The 22,273-nt window shown below is 44.3% G+C and overlaps 1 protein-coding gene across 4 annotated transcripts in view; it reads left to right on the top strand.

Moving 5' to 3' along the window:
• Positions 1-339: 339 nt before the first annotated feature.
• Positions 340-22,273, top strand: part of LOC144933150 (CD166 antigen-like) — a 29,760-nt gene continuing 7,826 nt past the window's right edge. For all 4 annotated transcript variants that reach the window (XM_078857749.1, XM_078857747.1, XM_078857746.1 and 1 more), the window contains exons 1-7: positions 340-785; positions 10,691-10,806; positions 12,585-12,792; positions 15,052-15,116; positions 17,192-17,270; positions 18,368-18,544; positions 19,940-20,055. In XM_078857749.1, the coding sequence (XP_078713875.1) occupies positions 713-785; positions 10,691-10,806; positions 12,585-12,792; positions 15,052-15,116; positions 17,192-17,270; positions 18,368-18,544; positions 19,940-20,055 (834 nt within the window). In that variant the 5' untranslated portion in view covers positions 340-712. The remainder of the gene's footprint in view (positions 786-10,690; positions 10,807-12,584; positions 12,793-15,051; positions 15,117-17,191; positions 17,271-18,367; positions 18,545-19,939; positions 20,056-22,273) is intronic.

Genomic DNA, 22,273 nt, shown 5'->3' with positions numbered 1-22,273 from the left:
GTGCGTGACAATTAATGTTCGTGAAAAAATTTTTCCAAAATTTTACACTTTATAGGACAAAATATTATATTTAATTACCAATTGCTTAATGGTGCAATGCAATCATCTGACCCATAGGTGGCAGCCATCTCAAGCCAGAGGACGAGAGGACTCTAGCCGCCCCGATGCAACGCATATATATAAAGGATTTATAGTGAAAAACTTTGTTTTTACGGGTTAATTTTTTCCCCACACTGTATGTTGAGTTCCCTACGGGGAGTGGGGTGGGGTCTGCTGGCGTGACCCCAGCTCAGTCGGGGATTTCCAGAGAGGGGGATGAGGAGGGAGGGAGTAGGAGGAGGTCCCTTTGTAAGGAAGCGAGAAACATTTTTGCCGGAAACGTTTGGACGCCTTTCATTATCAGACATGCTGCAAGCCCGGTTGTGTGTTTGAACCCCTTGTGCGCTGGTGATTAATCAGAATAATCATCATTATCACCACCACTAATCAGCCTGCTATCGTGATTAGAATCAAGATCACTGGCCGGTCCAGTCTATTTTGTTGTTGCCGGAGCTGATATTCACTCAGTGGACGTACACAGAGAGACGGAGACAGACAGAAAGCCGAGTGTCATTTCACGAGCAAAAAGGACGAGGGAAAGAGTTTCAGCGGCGCCTGTGAAGGTTGCGAAGGCAACGAAGGGCTCAGGGAATCCCTCGAGACGAAGACGACGATGATGGTGGTGGCCGACGCACGCGGTCTTCTGCTGCTCCTCGGACTGACTGCCGTGCACTCCTTCGCCGCAGGTGAGACAAAGACGGCCCTGCCGTGTGAGCAGCCTTCAAACAGACCCCCCCACACCCCCCCCATCGGCCGCCTTTGTATCCCCGGTGGCGATGTATGTATGCGTGCCCATACGTTGCTTTGTTACTCGCATTTTGAGGCTGAGTTGACCTATGGGGGAGGCCCGGGACCGGTTCAGATGATCATCACCAGCGACGTTGGTGGCGGTGGGGGGGGGGGGCTGGTTGGAGGGGGGGGGGGGCTGGTTGGAGGGGGGGGGGGGCTGGTTGGAGGGGGGGGGGCTGGTTGGAGGGGGGCTGGTTGGAGGGGGGGGGGTTGGTTGGAGGGGGGGGGGGCTGGTTGGAGGGGGAGGGGCTGGTTGGAGGGGGAGCTTGTTGGGGGGGGGGGGCTGGTTGGAGGGGGGCTGGTTGGGAGGGGGGCTGTTTGGGGTGGGGGCTGGTTGGAGGGGGGGCTGGTTGGAGGGGGGGCTGGTTTGGGGGGGGCTGTTTGGGGTGGGGGCTGGTTGGAGGGGGGGTTGGTTGGGGGGGGGGCTGGTTGGAGGGGGGGCTGGTTGGAGGGGGGGGCTGGTTGGAAGGGGGGGCTGGTTGGAGGGGGGGGCTGGTTGGAGGGGGAGGGCTGGTTGGGGGGGGGGCTGGTTGGGGGGGGGGCTGGTTGGAGGGGGGCTGGTTGGGGGGGGGGCTGGTTGGAGGGGGGGCTGGTTGGAGGGGGGCTGGTTGGAGGGGGGCTGGTTGGAGGGGGGGCTGGTTGGAGGGGGGGCTGGTTGGAGGGGGGGGCTGGTTGGAGGGGGGGGGGCTGCTTGGGGGGGGAGGCTGGTTGGAGGGGAGCTGGTTGGAGGGGGGCTGGTTGGAGGGGGGCTGGTTGGAGGGGGGGCTGGTTGGAGGGGGGGCTGGTTGGAGGGGGGGCTGGTTGGAGGGGGGGCTGGTTGAAGGGGGGGCTGGTTGGAGGGGGGGCTGGTTGAAGGGGGGGCTGGTTGGAGGGGGGGCTGGTTGAAGGGGGGGCTGGTTGGAGGGGGGGCTGGTTGAAGGGGGGCTGGTTGGAGGGGGGGCTGGTTGGAGGGGGGCTGGTTGGAGGGGGGCTGGTTGGAGGGGGGGCTGGTTGGAGGGGGGGCTGGTTGGAGGGGGGGCTGGTCAGCTCGCCACACGGTACAACACACACGAGCTGGCGTTACCACACCTGTAAATCCCCTATACACTACATTATACACTACTATACACTACACTATACACTGCTATACACAACTATACACTACACTATACACGACACTATACACTACTATACATTACACTATACACTACACTATACAATATTCACTGCTATACACCACTATATACTGCAATACACTGCTATACACCACTACTATACACTACACTATACACTACACCACTACATGGCAGTCAACCCCTTATCAATGCCCAACCTTATTACAGACCAATTCAGACCTTATTAGTCACCCCGTGTGTCCCCTATAAATATCAACGTTCATCCTACAAAATCCCGTCACAAGGAGAGAAACACAAACGAATAGCCACATTTCAACAAAAAATATTTTTTGGCGCGTACTAGTAACGAATTGGTATGTTTTTATACATTTATACAGGTAGTCCCCGACTTACGATGGAGATGCGTTACGACGACCCCATCGTAAGTCGAAAATATCGTAAGTCGGACCGTCGTAAGTCAGGGACCACCTGCATTTACGCGATCTAACCCCTAAAAAAAACTCGTCTTATGCATAATATCGCTCTCGTTTGTCTCGTCCATTTTGACACTTAACAACAAACACATGCCACGTTGAACAATAGCACGGGGCGGGAGGTCACATTCATTCAGTCAGTAGCCCAGAAGGTTGCACACTCTTACAGTTTACAACGTGATTTTATCTTTCTTACAATTAATTTGTATTGTTCATGCCTGTGAAGCGCTATGTATTGCATTTTTTTGCACGAATTGTGCTATTAGAAATCAAGTTTGATTTGAGTTTATTCAAACATTCAGTACTGCACGCACACACACACTGCCTTGTTATCGTAGTTAAGAGAATTTGCCTTTTTTAGAATTGTATTTTCTACCTACACGACTTTACCGAAAGAACCAAAGAGTATGGATCCCTGCAGTCACGAAAACTTCAAATCTAGATAGAATGTCCCCTTCATAAACGAGCACGCACATTGGACCTGGTTGTCGCAACCGATCAATTTTGTAAATACAGATAGTCCTCGAGTTATGATATTTCGATCTTACGATGGCGATATCGATCTTGGTGAGTATAGTACAATATGATACGTTACGATACGTTCAATGCATGTATGATACGTAGCTTTAGCGATTTCATTTGAGGGTTACCACGATACGATACGTTCAATGCATGTTAAACGTTTTTTTTTTCATAGCAGATAGGATTGTTTCCTGAAAAAAACTTTCTATTATATCGCAGTTCATATAGGTAAACTAAGAATTTACCTTGTTTTTTACTTTACATTTTACTGTGCAATACAGTATTGTAATTAATAAATACATACAGTATATATTTTATACAGTAAATTGCTCTGTTTTGCTAAATTATCACCATTCTTTAAGATTCCTGGGTAGGCGAGGCCATCTTCGACTTACGACATTTTTGACTTACATTTTTGACTTACGATGTGGGTCGTCGTAACGCATCTCCATCGTAAGTCGAGGACTGCCTGTACTGAACAGTTCATTATGGACAAAGCGGGGTTTTAATGCGTGGATAGTACTCGGATTGGGGCGACAAGCATCAACCCCAGAAAGGTTGGTTATATGGGCCGCTCTTCCGGGGGGGGGAGGCTAACTCGGCCTTCCAACCACAGTGACCATCGTGGTGAAGTATGGTCAAATACCCACCACGACCCACGCAGCGTTGGTGGGTGGGCAGAGGCTTTCATCCAGCAGTGGATTGACACACAAAGGGGCTTTAAGTGCACGGTAGAGTACATAACAACTTTGTTGTGGTGCGTTCTCCTTTGTTGCTCAGGGTTTCACTTAGACTGCCTTGCAGTGTTTGGGCTGTCAAGTTGGACTCGATTAGTTGTGGATTGGCACATTGTTACGATGCAAATGCAAGGATCATCTAGTTGTATCGTGCAAGGAGGGTAATGTGGCAAGCTTTAGCGTTATACTTGAGGTTAACACAGTACTTCAGGCCAGAACTGTACACACACTCTACGGGCTACTAAGTAGTGCACAGTACTGTAGTTGAATATACAATTCCGATTGTGATGGAGAATGTGTCGTTCCACGAGGTTGCAGACATTTCGCTATACAGTATATGTAAACAACTTTAACAGCAGTGCCACAACAACGTGTTATCACAACTCCTTATGCGCACTATGCCCTGTCCAAAGTAGTGTTCGCTTCATGTTACTTCTTAGCTATTTTTGGTTTATTCTCAGAACTTTAAGAAGCCCCATTCCATGAAAAAAAACCACCTCCCTTTTTAAATTGTCCTTTTTGTTGTACTGCTGCACTCAACAGAGTTGGCCAAAATGATCAAGGATTGTTTTTATTGTGTCACAAGGCGGTTAATGTTTTTAGTTAAAACAATTCCATTGCTTCACGTAAATACTGTAAGTTCATGGTGAGGCTCTCTCCTAGGTTGACTCAGCCGGAATTCCTGTACAGTAACACGCATGTGATTGGCAAATTCAAAGACACTTTTATCTGCAACCATCAACTATGCATCACCAGCTACTGTACACTTAACTTGTGTATACACCCCTTCAACCAGCCGTGTTGATTTACGACTACAATATACGTACAACTTTCCATGGTAAAATGCTACAGTGTGCCATATGATACTATTGCAACCATGCCTCAGCAGCGATTATGAACTTTGTACCGTGTGTGTTGGTTTACATTCCAACCATGTAACGCCATTACAGCTGAATTATCCTGTTGGGTGGGTCTGTTGTGAAGCTTAACGCCATCACAGCACGTCATGTCACACTGCATTCCAAAGAACAAAGATCCCCCGTATAGCCCTAACAGACTGTTAGCGAGCACCTATGAAAGTCGGAACGACACACGAGGGGGTGGGTGACCAGCACCACGCCCGGCCGCCTTTGTCTCCCCAGTGGCGATATTTACACACCGCACCCAGGTACTCATTTGAGACTGAGCTGACCTTTGAGAGGCCCAGGACCGGTTCAGATAATCGTCACTGGTGTTGACATACTACCGCACCCCATTGAAATCCTCACATCCTGACACAGGCAAGTATCTATACTCGCCAACATGGTCCATGAAAATACATCGAAGGGATTGAAGGTGCACAAACATGCACACGCTTGTTGGGGAATTCCTAGACTAAATGACAAAGCGTTGCAAGTTTTTCTAAGGCATGCTTTAGACTTGATATCCAAGTGGGAAAAAACTCTCTTTTGCTAAACAAAAGCAAAATATTGCATTTCCTTTGCAGCTCTATTCCTGCAGCTCCACGTTAGGTCCGCCATCCTCTGCTGCTCCTAGCTTGCCCACTTTCACGGACCTCGGTTTGCACTCCCGGTCAGTGTGCTGAAGTTTAACCAAGAAGTCGATAATTTCATGGATTCCTGAATTATTGAAGCTCTTCTGTAAAGATAAAAAAATTAGAAACTTCTCATTAAAGGTATTTTATGACAGTACTGTACTGTGCAATACTGAATTTGAGAAGGACCGCTGATGTGTAACCACAGCCCAAGGAAACCCTGTCTGTGAGTAAACTTCTGCCAGGGACATTCGTGCCAGAGACTTGGTTTATTTTGCCAATTCTATGGGGATGGTCACATAGTTCAGCAATCGCAGAGGAAAAAAATGAATGGTTAGATTATGGGATGTCACTAATAATCTTGACAGATTTCCTAAATCACTCAAAAGCCTAAAAACTGGTCCTCTTATATTTTTGGTTCTATACAATAACATTTTATTGTTTTATATTTTTATTATTTTATTGTTTCCCTTCTACGTGACTTTACCGAAAGAACCAAAAATATGAATCCCTGCAGTCACGAAAGCTTTAAAGCAAAATTTAACTGGTCCTCTGTTTTTGTGTCACTAAGCCATCTTTGAACTTGTAAAACGCTGCCGTGGGGTGTCATAGCACAGCCTCGATGCCAACCTTGGCAACGACTGGACACTCTCTTGTCAACGACTGCACACTCGCTTGTCACCATATGTTCATGCAATGTAAAGATAATTTTAGGCATTCCCATCATGCAAAAGATTCTTCAATATACAGGTAGTCCCCGACTTACGACGGAGATGCGTTACGACGACCCCATCGTAAGTCGAAAATATCGTAAGTCGAAAATGGCCGAGCCTACCCAGGAGTCTTAAAGAATTGTGATAATTTAGCAAAACAGCAATTTACAGTACCGTACTGTATAAACTATATACTGTATGTATTGATTAATTATAATACATGCTTTTTTCACTAAAATTGGGCTTTGAAACACAAAAAACACAGAAAAAAATACACGCGCTAACACCGTGACAACTTAACTCCATCGACCACTGATGAGAGTGAGGCATCACCACACAAGGCGGAAGATGCGGACATCCCGGCAGCGTCCCAGCGTACAGCATCGTACCTCGTACGCTGCTGCGTTTGCCTGCCGCGCGAAACGTCAAATATTTTACAACTTTGTCGTATCTTTATCGCCATCGTAAGATCGAAATATCGTAAGTCGGACCATCGTAAGTCGGGGACTACCTGTACAAACTTATACAAATGATAAGCAATGCAATGATTGTACCATACATTGCACACTTATGTAAACGTTTGGACTGTGTGGTACTACACTGTGTCAAGCATTGGAGGCACCTGCTTAGTTTTACTATGTTTCTGGCTAGTGTCAACACGTTCACTCGTGCTGGAAAAGAGACGTGAAATTCTGCAATGTGCACTCCCAACAAATGTTTTTAGAAATAACGTTAAGAGTACTGTATATAGTTTCCCATTCATTGCAGGATTTTTTTTCTTCCAAAGTCTGGTAAATCATTCATCCACAATACTTTAAATTGTGACCTGTGTTACGAATATTGTATCTCTTTATTGTTTTGTGGCATTTCAACTTGCAGTACCTGTTTGATACCATGGCACGATTCTAGTCGGCATGAGTCCGTTTTTGGGGAAATTCCCGACTGTACACAAGCACCTCGACATACGTTTGGGGGATTTTTATACTCCTAAGAATAGCACCAACAATGTCTTATATGGCCTCGGACACAAATGAGGAATGTGCCCTTGCCAGTGATGTCACCCTCACGTAGTGTATGAGAGTGGGCACCGATGTATGAGGGCCAAGCGAGCATTGCCCATTCTGGTTTGACCAGAAAAAAACACCCTTTGCTTTAAACAAGCAATCAAAAAATGCTGCGTAATCTAATTGTATAATTTTTTTAGTAAAGTGATTCATACGTTGGTTTCTTGTGCAAGTGGCAATGTTATCCATATGGATGAATATAGATGTGTGGAAATACTGTGGTAGATTATGGGAAACATGTCGAGGTCGTGTGGGGACCACGGCAGGTCTGAATGTAGGGGTCACGCAAGGTACAATGGACCACGTCCAGATAAATACTGTAATTAAAGAAAAGCTTGGAAAAGGAGATCGGGGATTAGGGGGGGAACCCAAAAAATATATTCGCAGGCAAGAGGAGAGGAGAGAAGGTATATAAATAACTAAACTATAAACACACTTTATTTATATTCTTGGTTCTTTTCGGGCGTGATTGTTTAAGATTCAACCTGGATGGAAACCACCGGGGCTGAAGATAGCCATAACAGTTGCGAGTGTGGCAGCCGTTACACTCAATACTGTATATACGTTGGGTGAAATAAAGCTCAACTCCTCTGAAAATGGATGTCTCCAAGGAGCTTCTTTTCAAATGTTGTCTTTGTACCACAGCCATCATTGTCCCATTCTTCAAACACGACCCCCATCACTGATGTGTGGAGTCCTTCATCCAGCAGTGGATTGGCAAATGGCTGTATACTCCTGCACTACAGCTTTCATTAAACATAACCTTCTAAAGAAACAATTCTGAATTTGCTAATCACTTAGTATAAATATTTTGTTATTAAAAGACAATATATTCGATGATATTTCGTCAAACTTTTAGGTCTTCAATGTTATGTTCTTCAATCATTCAGTATAGTTAAATTACATTAGTTGTAAAATATATATGAATGAAATAAAGAAAAATACCTGTGAAACAAACACTTGAGGGTTCCTATTCTGTTCGTTTGAATTCTGAATACAGAATCGGTGCACATGAATAAATAATGTCGTATATGACCTTTGAAAATGTATTTTCATTTAAATGACTCCTCAATATCAAAATAACATGGAATTAATGCCGTTCTTGATAAACGGGAAGTCCGCATATACCCAGCTCCCAGAGGTGGGACAAAGTCATTGTTATGCAAGTCCAAGTCGAGTCGCAAGTCATCAAATTCATGACTCGAGTCTGACTCGAGTCCAAGTCACATGACTCGAGTCCACACCTCTGCCAGCTCCCAAGCAATGCACTTTTTAAATTAGGAAATTTGTTCCACTAAAAATGACCAAATTATAACAATGCGCGTATCACTTCCTCACTTCTCCACCCACACCATAAGATCCTGTTTTTGATGCGAGCATTTGGCTATGTCCTAACCAGTGCAGTAGATGCCTTCATCCTATTTATTAGCAGTCTTGATCTATCCACTGTTGAGTGAACGCCTATCACAATCTCTCAGTCTTGCCATGCGACCGCCCATATCACTTCAATGTAAAATGATAGTTGCTCGACATCAACATCAGCCATATGATGAAGATCTCACTCGCACACATGAATTGATTTCAGCACTCCATCGCCCTGGGGGTTAATATCGTCGTGTGTGTTATTTCCTTTAGCTGCCATACCACGACGAATCTTGTCCATTGGCCATCAGCCCTTTTAACTGATGTGTGTTAAGCCCACTTACAATCCATAACAGTCAATGTTGATGCCTATAATTTGCATTTGTTCCGTGATCCATGCATTTCTCTCCGTCTCTCAGTGTAGCTTCCTTGCACACTTATCACGGTTTTCTTGCATTTTTTTCAGTGTCCATTTATGTATGTTGAACTTCGGTCACACCGTACTTAGCCAACCGTGCTAATTGGAGGTGCGGGGAAGGTGCAGTCCATGGTATTGATCTGTGTCGCATAGTGGGTAATACATACTTATTGAAAACGTCCAGTTAAATTGGTATGCAGCTTTTCATTATCAAAATGTTTTTCCCAAAAGTACTCCCATCTTCCTCGAATAATTTTAGATCCCAATCCACCTTCAATAACAGCCCTAGATATACATATAGGATACACATTATATTTGTAGGACCCTTTTTTTTCTCATATAAAGTTATTCAATGATTAAAAAGGCTTTACCCTTTCTGGCATAAATACAGGTGTTAAGTTGTTCAAACACCAATTAGACACATATTAGAAGGCATTCAATTTGCATTAACAACATACTTGTGGTAAAAAATGGAAATAAAAAATATTCTATAATTTATACACTGTCCGTGAAACTGATTCGCCTACACAAGAGGCTTTGTCTCACTAATGCAGGTGTAGAGGTGTAATTGTGTATGGGAGCGGATGGCAAACAAACACAAGGGGCGTGGTTAGGGCCGTACACATAGGAGGTGGCCACACCGACGTCCGCACCTGCATCCCCCACGGGCCCCTCCCGGGGGGGCCGCGGACTATAAGAGGGGGTGAGCCGGAGGGCTCGAGGTCGAGGTATCAGCTTTAACCAGCGAAGACGGAAGACCAGCTAGAATAGGCCCCGGAGCTCCCCTGGCTCGCTGTCCTTATAAGGGCCGACCAGGGCAAGCCGGTGGCGTGGCCCCGAGAGCCCAGACTGACGAGCAGGTCTGGGAACTCAGGGGGTCGGATCCCAGCTTGACCAGGGCTGGGACAGGTAGCCTCCCCTAGCTCCCTAGTGGAGGACTTGGGCTTAGGTTAGCGGGGCTTAGATGTTGTGTCTCCCTGTTAGCCGAGTAAGGGGACGTTACCCCTTAGGTCCTGTGTATACTCGCTAACTGTATACAAGTTGTGTTAATAAATAAGTGTGCCTCCGATCCCGTCGTCAAGCCTCCTGAGTAATTACTACACAGGTATCAAAGGCCACCAAAATGTGAACAGTACTAGGACAATACAAACACCAAAGCATTAACACATTCCTGCGGAGGGAGCTGGTAGGAACGTTGGGTTGCTCGGTCAATGGCCAGGGCGGCGTGGTGTATTCCGCAAATATGGCCGACTGTGAGGGCGGGCACAAGCCGGCGTGAGTAGGTTAAACGTTGAGTTTTATAAGGGCACCACGGGGTGACCAGCCCCTCCCTACCCAGCCCCTCCCCACCCAGCCCCTCCCCACCCAGCCCCACCCTCCCCACCCAAACCCTCCCCACCCTCCCCTCCCCACCCAGCCCCTCCCTGCACGATGGACGACAATAATCCCCTGTGGGCTGGTGTAACCAGGAGGTTCCTATCAGTAAAAACTATGGTTAAGTAGTTATAACTGCTTGTACCTGTTCTGGAGTGGCAGTTATCATTGCTTAATGCTGTGTGGCTTGAGTAGGAAAAAGTGTACAGCTGGTGGTGTTGACATTTTGTGACCCGACCTATTCGTCTTGACCTGATCTTTCATACATATGTGGGTTAACTTAGGACTATGTATTGTACCTGCTCTGGAGTGGCTTGAGAACAATTCTTGTTCGTTTGGATGAAAAACGTTAAAACATTTCTGGTGGAAGTAATGCGGAAGGGTCGATGTTGAGGGATGGATGGTGATCTGGTGGAGAAAATGTTTTACGCAAGTCATTCGATTACCCATCTGTTTGACATTGCTTGTTTAATATGTGTGTTGTATGCAGGTGGCGCTTTCTTTGTTTCTGTGGAAGACACCTTGTCTGCAGAACTTGGTCGTGACTTGACAATCCCGTGTACAACAAATGCTGATTTAATGCAATTGACTGTTCAGTGGTACATTGTAAGTACTCTTTGACTATATTCAAACTACACCATGTTCTGTGCATTACAAGACACATTTCCCCCCCCCTGAATTTCAAAGCAAAGGTTGGGGGGGGGGGTGCTTCTGTAAATCTGGTAGGCATTTGTGTGTGACCAGGTTTGTATAATGTTATTGACACCGGGCACAATTTTGGTGCATGCCTTACTTTACGGAGCACATATAATCTGGAGAATATTGTAATTTTTATGAATTGTACATCTGACTTTTGCGTGTATCTTTCCCCGAGAGTGTGAGTGTATATAAATGCAAGTCCTCAAAATGAATCTTAACATTCGGGTTGTATCATTCTCATCCAAAAGTCCTATTCTTGCATGGAGTCGGCTGTTCAGATTTAATTTCTCCATCTACCCCACGTTACTCGAACGGCCAGGTTTTCCTCGGTGAATAAATTCATCGTTATTACAATTGTCAATGAGTTTCAGTCTGGGTTATTCTTGAACTTGGACCTTTATTACGTGTTCACGACAGCACATAACACTGCAGGGAATTACCCCGTTCAGCCACGCTGAACACTTTCTCTCCTCGTATCTCCTTCCCCATCATTTCTGGAACTTTCCTTAACTCTACACCACCAATCCCCTTTGTTCCTTCTAACGGTTACCCAACCTACCCCTCATTTCTAAATTTTCCTGGACTCAATCTTGATTTGAAGGCTTCGTGACTGGAGGAATTCATACTCTTTGGTTCTTTCGGTAAAGTCACGTAGATAGAAAAATAAATAATAGATCACAATTATTGATCTATTATTTATTTTTCTATCTACACGACTTTACCAAAAGGACCAAAGAGTGATTTCCTGGGCTCATTCAAACTACCCCAATGGCCAATCCAATGTGAATGGTTCCCCAGCTTCTAATCAGTTTATGCGCCTACGTCGGCTTTCCCTGCGATAGCTCACCAATGGGATTTGAGCACGCTATATGAACTCGCACACCTTTTGACCAAGTATATATTTATCAATCGAGTTGTTCGCCTCTCAGCATCCATTACACAAATATTAAAGAGGACATTGCTGATAAGGGGGCACTGGATATATTGGCTTTGCCTCAGGCACTGGTGGACATCCCATTGTTTTAATGCTACTGTTTTCAATATGGATGAATAGTATGCAATCAAATGAATAAATGCTGGATAATGTAAAATAATCGTTTTCATTATTTATAAATTAATAATAATTACTTTTACACAACTGGTTATAGATAATTAAAATATCCTAGCTTGAGAAGCATGTGGGTTTTGTATTCTGATGAGGTGCCACGTGGTTGGAGGTCAGATGTTGAGAGGGTTGTGTACTGTAAACATTAAACAAACACCCACCTGTTGGGCAAGGCTCCATCGCTGTTCTCTCCAAGGTGTGTGTTTCTGAATACCATTTTGTCTGGTCTTGTTCCACTTCTTTCTTGCATGAATACATCTCTGCCCCTTTTAGCTCTGCTGATTAACTCAGTCATCTCACATCGCCTCTTATCTCATTACAGCTCTACCTTTACTATATCTCTGGTGTCTGTCACTCGCTCTTGTCCACGTTTGTCTTTCATCTCACTACACCTCTGTTGTTTTTATCTTCTGTAACACAACAGCATTTGGCTTGTCTGCATATAGTTGTTCATATTACGCATCTCTCTTCAATGTCACTACATCTTGTCGACATGTATCTCCTCTCATCACTACATATTCACCAACTGTACTGTCTTGTGTTACCATGATGCCACCCCTACTTTGTGTCACTCTTCTAGGTCAAAGCTGAGGGAAGGACGAGGGTATACTACAAGAAAGTGGACGTGAAGCTTCCTTCTGACGATCCTCTATACAAGGGTCGGCTCTCAATTGTTGACGGCGTCTCACTTGTTGTGAAGAATGTGTCTCTGGTTGACCAGCGGGAATTCATTTGCAGCATCACCTTCGGCACCACGGAAGCGAAGTCAACCCAAGTTAATGTCTACGGTGGGTGTAGCAGTGCAGAAATTAGCTGCTTTTTAAAATGCTTACAGGACACCCTTTAATAACGCAGGGGGGTTCCATTTTTGGAAAGTGCCGCGAAAGCCAAAAGCGCGATTATTCAATAGTTAAGCTGTACCTAAATAATGGGGTTGGGTACACGGCAACCAAAAATAGACACATCACGTTTGAAATAAGTCCTGTACTGTATGCCAAATACATTTAAAACAAAATAATTGAATTAAACATCTAAAAGCCCTACACAAAACATTCCAAGACAAATAGAATAAATACTGTGTTACCAATAATGATCCAAAGCGGGTGTGTGTGTGTTTGTCCACAAGTGGGGAGCGGTAGTGCTGTGGTTAGCACGCTCTGCTACGAACCTGGCGACTTGAGCTGCTCATGCCCAACACCAGTGATGATGATCTCAATCGGTCCCAGGCCTCGCCTAAGTCGACTCAACCTCAAATGAGAACCTGGTGCGGTGTGTAACCATCGCCAACTGGGAAGACAAAGGCGGCCGGGCTTGGTGCTTGCCACCACTCCCCTCGTATGCCGCGCTGGTCTTCATAGGTGCTCGCTAATAGCACTTGCTATACAGGCTACACGGGGGATCTTTGTCCACGAGATGCTTGGAGGGAGCGGCGGTGTAGTGGTTAGCGCGGCGCGCTACGAATTCGGCGACCCGAGTTCGATTCCCGCTCGCGGCCAACACCAGTGACGATTATCTGAACCGGTCATGGGCGTCCCCTAGGTCGACTCAACCTTAAATGAGTACCTGGTGCGATGTATAAATGTCGCCACAAGCAAGACAAAGGTGGCTTGGTGTAGTGCTGGCCACCTACCCCTCGTGTGCCACGCCAGCCTTCATAGGTGCTCGCTAACGGTACTTGCCTCACTCAACAGACTGTTAGTAAGCCCTGCGGGGGTTGTCTTTGTCCGCGAGATTCTTGCATGGCAAAGGTTGTGGTGCCATTGACTGCCTCGTGTTCCTCGCCCGCCCCTTCCTGCACTGCGGTATCCGTCAATAAATATGGTACTTCTGGGTACAGTATACCCGCGAAAGTCCAAAACTAACCCCCGCGATAGTTCAGTTGGTATACAAAGAGATTACTCGCGATAGGTAACAACCGCAAACGATAATCCCGCGAACGTTAAACTCGTGATATTCAAGGTTCTGTATTTATCAGAAGACATATGTAGTAGGCTTACGTTTTAGCCCAGTGTAATGCCCCTATTCCGTGTACACATTTGAGCCAAGCCAGTAGTAGGCTGTGGCATTCCACCAGCAATTTGCTGTGCCAAGTTGTAAACAAATTGTGATACATTGTCCTCACCAGACATTCATTTGGCTCGGCCAAGCAAGGCCAGGGGATAGGCTAATGACGTCACTGCCTGTGATTAGCATGGTTAGCTACCTCCGATTGGCATGGTTGGCTACATACGGTGTGAAAGGAGTTCAACGTAGTATATTGTGAGAACACAATGTGACCGTGTCATCTACACGTATCTCAGCTCATTCGCTGCATGTGACGTCGGTGGCACGGCTTGGCTTCTGCAGTGGAAAACAGCCTGGCGCCTCCTGAGCTGTGGTGGGCTGCCTCGGCACAGCCCCATAGCACGGTTTAACGGCGACGAAGAGGTATAAATTTGTGCTTTAGTTAGTTTCTCCAAGACGTAGCACTTTGCCAGATTTAAAACACATTCCTGCGGAGGGAGCTGGTAGGAACGTTGGGTTGCTCGGTCAATGGCCAGGGTCAATGGGCGGCAAGGTGTATTCCGCAAATATGCCCGACTGTGAGGGCGGGCACAAGCCGGCGTGAGTAGGTTAAACGTTGAGTTTTATAAGGGCACCACGAGGTGACCAGCCCCTCCCCACCCAGCCCCACCCTGCACGACGGACACAATAATCCCCTGTGGGCTGGTGTAACCAGGAGGTTCCTACCAGTATAATCCTCTGCCAACCTGAGAACTAAACCCCAGATGTTTTCCACGTTCAAATGAGCAGTGGAATGGCGCTCAACTCCATTGGTGGCCCCGAGCCGGGAGTTGTATATTCCACATTTTTTGGGCAGTGCCCAGTCTCTACATAGGACTGCCACTTGTTACTTCCAACAAAAAAAAAGTGATGCTCATTTGTATCCACTATGGAGTAGGGATCATTTACTGAGTTTAGTTTTTTTAAACACAGCGCTACCTGGTCACATGCATATCCTAAGTTTTGTGTATTCTGCATATTAATGATTTCATTTCATTTTCTAGCAAATCCTCGCCTGGAATTGTCTCCAAGTACAGAGCCACTTATCGTTAACAACGAATTTCAAAAAGTAAGTGTCTCCATTGGCCTAAACTGTGCCGTATATCCCCTTTATGTTTCTTGGTAAGTTAAGGCAACATAGACCACAAAGAGGTTTCCATGTTTTTGGCACAAAGGATGTGAGAATATGCAACCACGCAGTGGTAAAAACTGTTTTGGAAACGTCGCTTTGAACCTTTAGTCACAATTGCACTTAGCACTTGCACGGTGAGTGTCAAGTGGTTGCTTTCGCATCATGGGTAACAATACGCAGTGGACTCATTCTAACACTTCCTGTGTAAATTCTGAGAAACTCATGAGAAAGTTAAGAGTGTTCGGGCTGCAAAGAAATAATTGTGATAATTAACAAAAGTTACTTTTTGGACTGCAAAAGGGGCAATTGTTGCCATCGGATCATTCTTTCCATCATGCATTGCATGTCACATGACATCACTGCACTGTGTTCATACTGCACACAGCTTGTTTGAGACAAACTCATAAGAGTTCAATCATGACCCAATGAGTGGCTTTGGAGATGGGTCGGCAAGAGTCTCGGATGGTAAAGTAAATATTTTTCTGGAAATTTAAACAATTGTAGAAGCTAATGTTTTGGTAAATGGCGTTTCGAACACATCTCAACATAGGAAATCACCTTTTGAATAATTTTATAATAATGATGTAATTTTTGTATTTCCTTTTATACTAATAAAATATGACTTAAACTCTTTCTGGACATATACTTGTGTGTATGTAGTGGTGTTGCATTATGAAACCGGTGACCTGACTTAAATTCCCAGCCACAGCTGTAATTAGCAGGATATGTTAAGCGAACCTGGCCCCCCAACTGATTACTGTGGTTAACTATGGTCAAACCACCCCTATGACCAACATGGTGTAGAGAGGCTTTGAGCAAGCATTAAGATTGATCAGGAGCTGTACATTAGTATAACTTATGTTGGTGCAATGGCATATTTTGTTGGGTGATGGTGTGATTTAAAGTCTTCAAATGACTATCAAAGGCTGTGAAATGAAATCCTACTCCGGGTCCACTTTGCCTATATCTCCAGATTTCTTAAAAAGTGGTTGTCCTATAGATAAATTTGCCCCTGCCATGGGAATGTCTAATTTCCATCACTGGTTCAGGGCTGACCAGTGCAGAGGAGTGCCACCCCATTAAATTTCGATTTAAAGCTTTCGTGACTGCAGGGATTCATCTTCTTGGTTCTTTCGGTAAAGTCACGTAGAAGGGAAATAATAAAATAATTAAAATAAAACATAATAAAATAATTCTCACGACGTTTCGGCCACAACGCAAGCAGCCGTCCTCAGGTGACGACCAGGTCTGTCGGGGAGACAGCTTCATTCAGACACTGTCTCCCCGACAGACCTGGTCTTCACCTGAGGACAGCTGCTTGCGTTGTGGCCGAAACGTCGTGAAAATTATTTTATTATATTTTATTATGTTTTATTTTATTATTTTATTATTTTCCTTCTACGTGACTTTACCGAAAGAACCAAGAAGAAAAAAAAAGTGGTTGTCCTATGGATAAATTTGCCCCTGCCATCACTGGTTCAGGGCTGACCAGTGCAGAGGAGGGCCACCCCATCGTTGCATTGAGCACAGACACATTTTGGTTGTGTTTTCGTTTTGTTCTCCCAACCTCGAATCCGTCAGCTTTATTGGCATCCTGTAAACAATGATAGCATTGGTACATACTGATGCAGATAATGAAATAGTATGGTAGCAGTTCGTGATTTGCTTATAAAACCATGGTAATTAGAGGTGTATGGATGGAAGGGGTTGTAGTGAATCGCTCTACCCACAATATTAATGTTTATGAAAATATATAATAATAACTTACATCCCACTGTGAATCCACTGCTGGATGAAGGCCTCCCTACACTGTGTTGGTTTGACCATACTTCTCTACGCTGGTCAGTGTTGGTTGGTGAAGGGGATCCCAGGACCAATTCACATGTCACTCGCCTCTAATGTTGCCGTGGCCGGGAATCGAACTCTGATGGCTGGGTTTGTAGTGCAGTGCACAAACCAATGCACCACTGCTTCTACCCTCGTCTGAATTCATGAATTTTTTTTTATTTTAGGTCGCAGTCTGTGTTGCTAAAGATGGATATCCTGAGCCCAAGATTGTTTGGTTTAAAAACTCGAATCCAATCAACGAAGGTAATACATTTTCACTTTGCATATGTAGTAATTATATACTGTCAAGTGTGCTTGTGTGTCTGAAAGATAAAGTGTTTGCACTTTTATGCATAATTTCATTTAGTACTTTCCAATTAAAATTGAGAGTGTTTATGTATTAGCTCACTGCATCTCTGCATCTGTCTAATGGGGTTACAATAACTGCTCAAGGTGATTCAATGTGATAAAAATGTTATAACAATGTTGTGTTGCTATTAGAGGCTTACCCGATAGAATCAGACCAATTTGATAAAAAGAAAACTTGCTCAAAACTTTCCGATAAAACCGGTGCTAAAAAGATTTGCTTTTCTGGCCATTATGCGTCGTGTGATGTCATCTCATCATGCGGCTTGGAAAGTTACGTTATTATGAATAATTACTTCCGAGGACAGACACATGTTGGAAAGGGTTAAAGAATTTGTGTATGTGCATGACTTTTCTTCCTCTCTATTAATAATGTTTTATATTGTGTGCGATTCATGTTCTGTGTGTAAATGTGTATTTATGTTATGAAAATGCGTAACACTTAAAACAGGAATTACGTGTTCATAGCATCATTTGATTTCATTCTGAGACTTTTAATAATATGGAACATCATTTATACAATACATGTGGAAATGCTTTATATGTTTTTTTATATCTATTCCTATTTGTCATTCAGAAAATTTAGCAATGTTGCTGTTATTATTCACCATGGTCAAGTCCTGTATAATATTTATGAAACTTATTTAACTAAAGCACAAATTACATACTTGCCAATAACTTTAACTCATGGAAAATCGTGAGTTTTGTATATTTTGGTTTATGACAAAGTGTATTTCATAAGTAGTAAGCTGCCAGTTTTTAAATCCTTGTACCGCATATTGATTTTCAAAGATTATCAATCGTCACTTTATTTTTTATAATTTTTTTTCACGATTCTTTCTGCTTTCAAAGGTGGTAAAAGGGCTTAGAATAGTCAGTTTGCGGGATACATCTGTAGGGTTGGCAAGTATAACATTTAAGTCCGAATGAGAGCTAAATATCGCAAAAGGTTTGATCAAGGGCTTTGTCGAATGACTGAACTTGTTTCTGGTCAGATGTGGAGGTCGAGCCCGAGGTGAAGAAGAACAATCAAGGTCTCTTCACAGTGAGCTCTATGCTGAGGCTCCGACCCCAGAAGACTGACAAGGGCAGCTTGATTCACTGCTCTGTCACGACTGTTGATGGAACCACTGAAATAGAGACTCCGCCAGCAACGATGGTCACAGTTCACTGTACGTTTCCTGCTAGCATATTAACCACGTTTGATATCTTGCCCTGGGGGTCATGGATAAGGCTTGTAATTTTCGTGGTTTAGCCAAGGACAGTCACGGGTTAAGAAAGGTTTTATCGGTATCCCCAACGCTTTTGTAAAGATGTGCATTTTTGTTCTGGTTTAAAATCTGATCCCTGTGTCGTGTGGGTTTGCCACCTTCGCATCCAGTGAAAGGGGATACAATTGAGTGCGAAATTATGCATTGATTAATATGTAAACAGCCATTTTGTCAATCCACTGCTGGATGAGGGCCTCCCCATGCCATACTTCACCATGCAGGTCAGTGGGAATTGGTTAAGGTGGGAAGCATTGACAACAATGGATGTTGTACTGTCCTCTGCTGACCACCACATAGCCTTGCAGCCTTTAGTACCAGTATGATGGTTGCCCATCCAAGCATGTTCCAAGTTCAAACCTGATTAGCTTACAAGGTCTGAGATGGGGTGCATTACCGGTGATTTGGTCAAAGGCCAGTACAAAATTCCTGGAAATTGTTAAACAAAAAATGAGAAACACCAAAAGGATGATGTGCTGAGTGAATCTCCACCTGGGATTTAAACTTGATATCTTCCAATTGTTGCTCAAGTGCACAAACTGGAGCAACGGATATACGTTGCATGCTTGCATTGCCTCTTGCAGATACGATGCAATTATAAGTAAATATTTTTTTTATTGTGGATGGTGCCATGGTTGGCACAGTTGATTTGCAATCCGATGTCTCCACTTGGATCTCCCGGTGTAGCAGTTGAAGTAATGACCAAATTCCTCAAATCCCCCCTGCCTCTGCCAATCTGGCAGTATAAATGAGTCGACCACAGTTGGCAGGTCGCGTGTGGTGGAGTAAAGTGTAAGCACTCCCCCCTTCTTCCAAGAGGGTCTGTCCAGCATGCAAGAGTGGATCAAATGCCCTCTAGAGGCGCTTTTTAAGAGTTTCTTCTAGTTGAGACTATTCTGCCAGCAGTGCCGTGAGCAAGTAAATGCAGGGCTACACCTTTGCTCTCTTGGAGTGCCATGGTGACAAGATGTTAAATACCTCGCCTGGTATGTGGGAGATGTCGGGGGTTCAATCCCAACCCTTATGCCTGTATATTTAGAGTTTGCATGTTCTCCCCATGGTTGTGTGGAATTGTCTCCGCGTCTTTCGTTTTTTTCCCTCCACATTTAGAATCGACGTTTGTTTAGAGTATTTGGCTGCTATAAATTTCCATGTAATAAGCCACTGCGTTGAGCTATGATTTGTGGCCTGGTTGCTTCGGAAAAATATATATATAGCTCAATTGGCCTTACCTGGTCAAATAAAAATGGTTTACTTCAGGTATATTTTGTAACCCGTTTCTTTATGCCGTCCTTGCAGATCCTCCCGAAGCTGTAAGCCTCGAGGTGTTTCCGAACTTCGTCAAGGAGGGAGACACCGTCACACTGACCTGTGTCACTGATGCTTTCCCACCTCCCACTTACACCTTTTTCCGGGTGCGTGTGTTGGGCATCTTCTGTTGTTGATTCGTTTGCTGATGAAGCCGCTAATTTAATTCCACCAGTTATTTATTGGTTAAAAAGTATGCATCCTTCTTTATGAATAACAATGTATCCATCTTCCAATAAAGCAAGCTCAGCACTTTTTTATTGTTAAGAGTTACTATTAACTATTTAAATTTTACCAAGTTCGGCCCACTGAGCCTATATAGCTATATTTCATAAGCGACCTGGCCACAGATGATAGCTGAACGAAGTGGCTTCTCACGCAGAAATTTATAGCAGGTAAATATTTGAAACGCATGTTTCTAAATGCGGAGGGAAAAACCGGAGGACCCGGGGAAGAAATCCACTCGACCATGAGAAGGAGACATACAAACTCCAAATATAGAGGTGTAAGGGTCAGGATCAAAACCACGACCTCCTGCATACCAAGCAAGGTAGTTAACATCTTGCTACCGTGGCACCCTCAAGTTAAGGACTCATTCTGACTGGAAAGAAGCAGGGGGCCTCTGGTGTTGCTCTTGAGATATTTATTACATGACGCATGTAAAAAGCGGAATTCAAGATACATTATGCTTTCATTCCACCAGAAGAGAGCGGCATATTTTTACTTTTAATATATGTGTCACAAGCCCATACCAGCCCATCCTACGGACAGGGGGAATTATATAAAAAAATGCAGTCCTTGATATGGAATAACTTTTATCTGTAGATCGGTCTGTCAGTCACAGCGTTTTCGTCATACAGAGCGGTCACAAGTGACGTGGGTGGTGGAGAGCAGAGCATAGTCATGGTTCAGCGAACTCATGCAGTATAGTTTTATTAAGGATTGTAGTTTAGCAAACAAATGACCCTATGTATATGGCATTCTCGTGCTGGCTTGTTATAAAATATGCTTTCTAGTATTTGTGGGTTAAATAAAGTAGCAGGATGGCAAACTAGTCAATGAATGGAGCCTGTTTTTAGTAATGGGATTCCTAGGAAATTAAAAACTCACACATACAAATGAGTAGACACGGACATACGCATGCATGGACATCAAACAAATACTTTACCAGCCTGTTACAGTTGAGCAATAATAGCATGTTCTGTGGCAGTATGGGTACTGCACCCTGAGCGGAGGATTTCTCCTGCTGGGCCAGTTAAATTTGTGAGCTTGCACCGACACGGGCATTAATTCTCATGCGTATGTGCTGGTATGCAAAATGTAAATGCTTTTTTGGAAATACCGTGTTTTATTGTCAGTCTTGCAAGAAAAGCCTCCAGATATGAGAATAGGTATGTCAAAGCTGTGTGGTAATTTCCAAAGTGATTGGTTTAGTAGTTTTCATGAAAGCTTGTGAAGTGTCCTCAGATGGATGGATGAATTGACAAAACCAATATTTTTCAGGTGTGGCAATAGGTCTATCAACTTTGTTAAAATTGCAGATGCATGGAATAGATTTAAATTCCGCAGACTTGGCAACATACGGAGGTTAAAGACAAAATTCAAACTGTTAAGAAACGTACGTGGGTTTGGGCAGGATATGTCACCAGATGATGGCTGATGGTTCAGAATAGTGGCGGACTGTCGGCTAAGGAATGGAATGCATCCGAGAGGCTGGCAACCAAAGAAATTGATTGATGAAATCGGCACGTGGTGTGTCCTGTGTAATATTACTACATCACAGAACTGTGAGATGGCAGTGGCTTTGTGAGGCTTTAATACAGCAGTGGATTGATCCTGGCTCATGATGATTATAACTTGGGAACATTGTTTTGTTAAAATATATACAGTAAAACCTTGGATTGTGAGCATAATTCGTTCCGGAAACGTGTTTGTAATCCAAAGCACTCGTATATCAAAGCACACGTAATATCAGTTGTGATCACGGACGCTCGGCAGACAAAGCGTATACACGTACTACTCGTATTGCAAGACCTCGCTCGTTTATCAAATTAATATTCATTTAAAAATTTTGCTCGTCTTGCAAAACACTCGCAGACCAATTTACTCGCAATCCAAGGTTTGACTGTATATACGAACAGTCCTCGACTTGCGAACATGATTCGTTCCACAGATCCGTTCGTAAGTCGGAATATGGTAATCTACTGTATTTAAATGCGCGCGCGCGCACACAAACACTCTTTCCCGGCACGAGGCTGACTCATTACACCTCGCGGAGGATCGCTCGGCTGAACAAAAAGTGCCGCGGTTCAATTTTCAAGTGAG

The sequence above is a fragment of the Lampetra fluviatilis genome, chromosome 6, assembly GCF_964198595.1.
Source record: "Lampetra fluviatilis chromosome 6, kcLamFluv1.1, whole genome shotgun sequence".
NCBI classification, from domain to species: domain Eukaryota; kingdom Metazoa; phylum Chordata; class Hyperoartia; order Petromyzontiformes; family Petromyzontidae; genus Lampetra; species Lampetra fluviatilis.
This window is presented reverse-complemented; position numbering and strand designations above follow the sequence as displayed.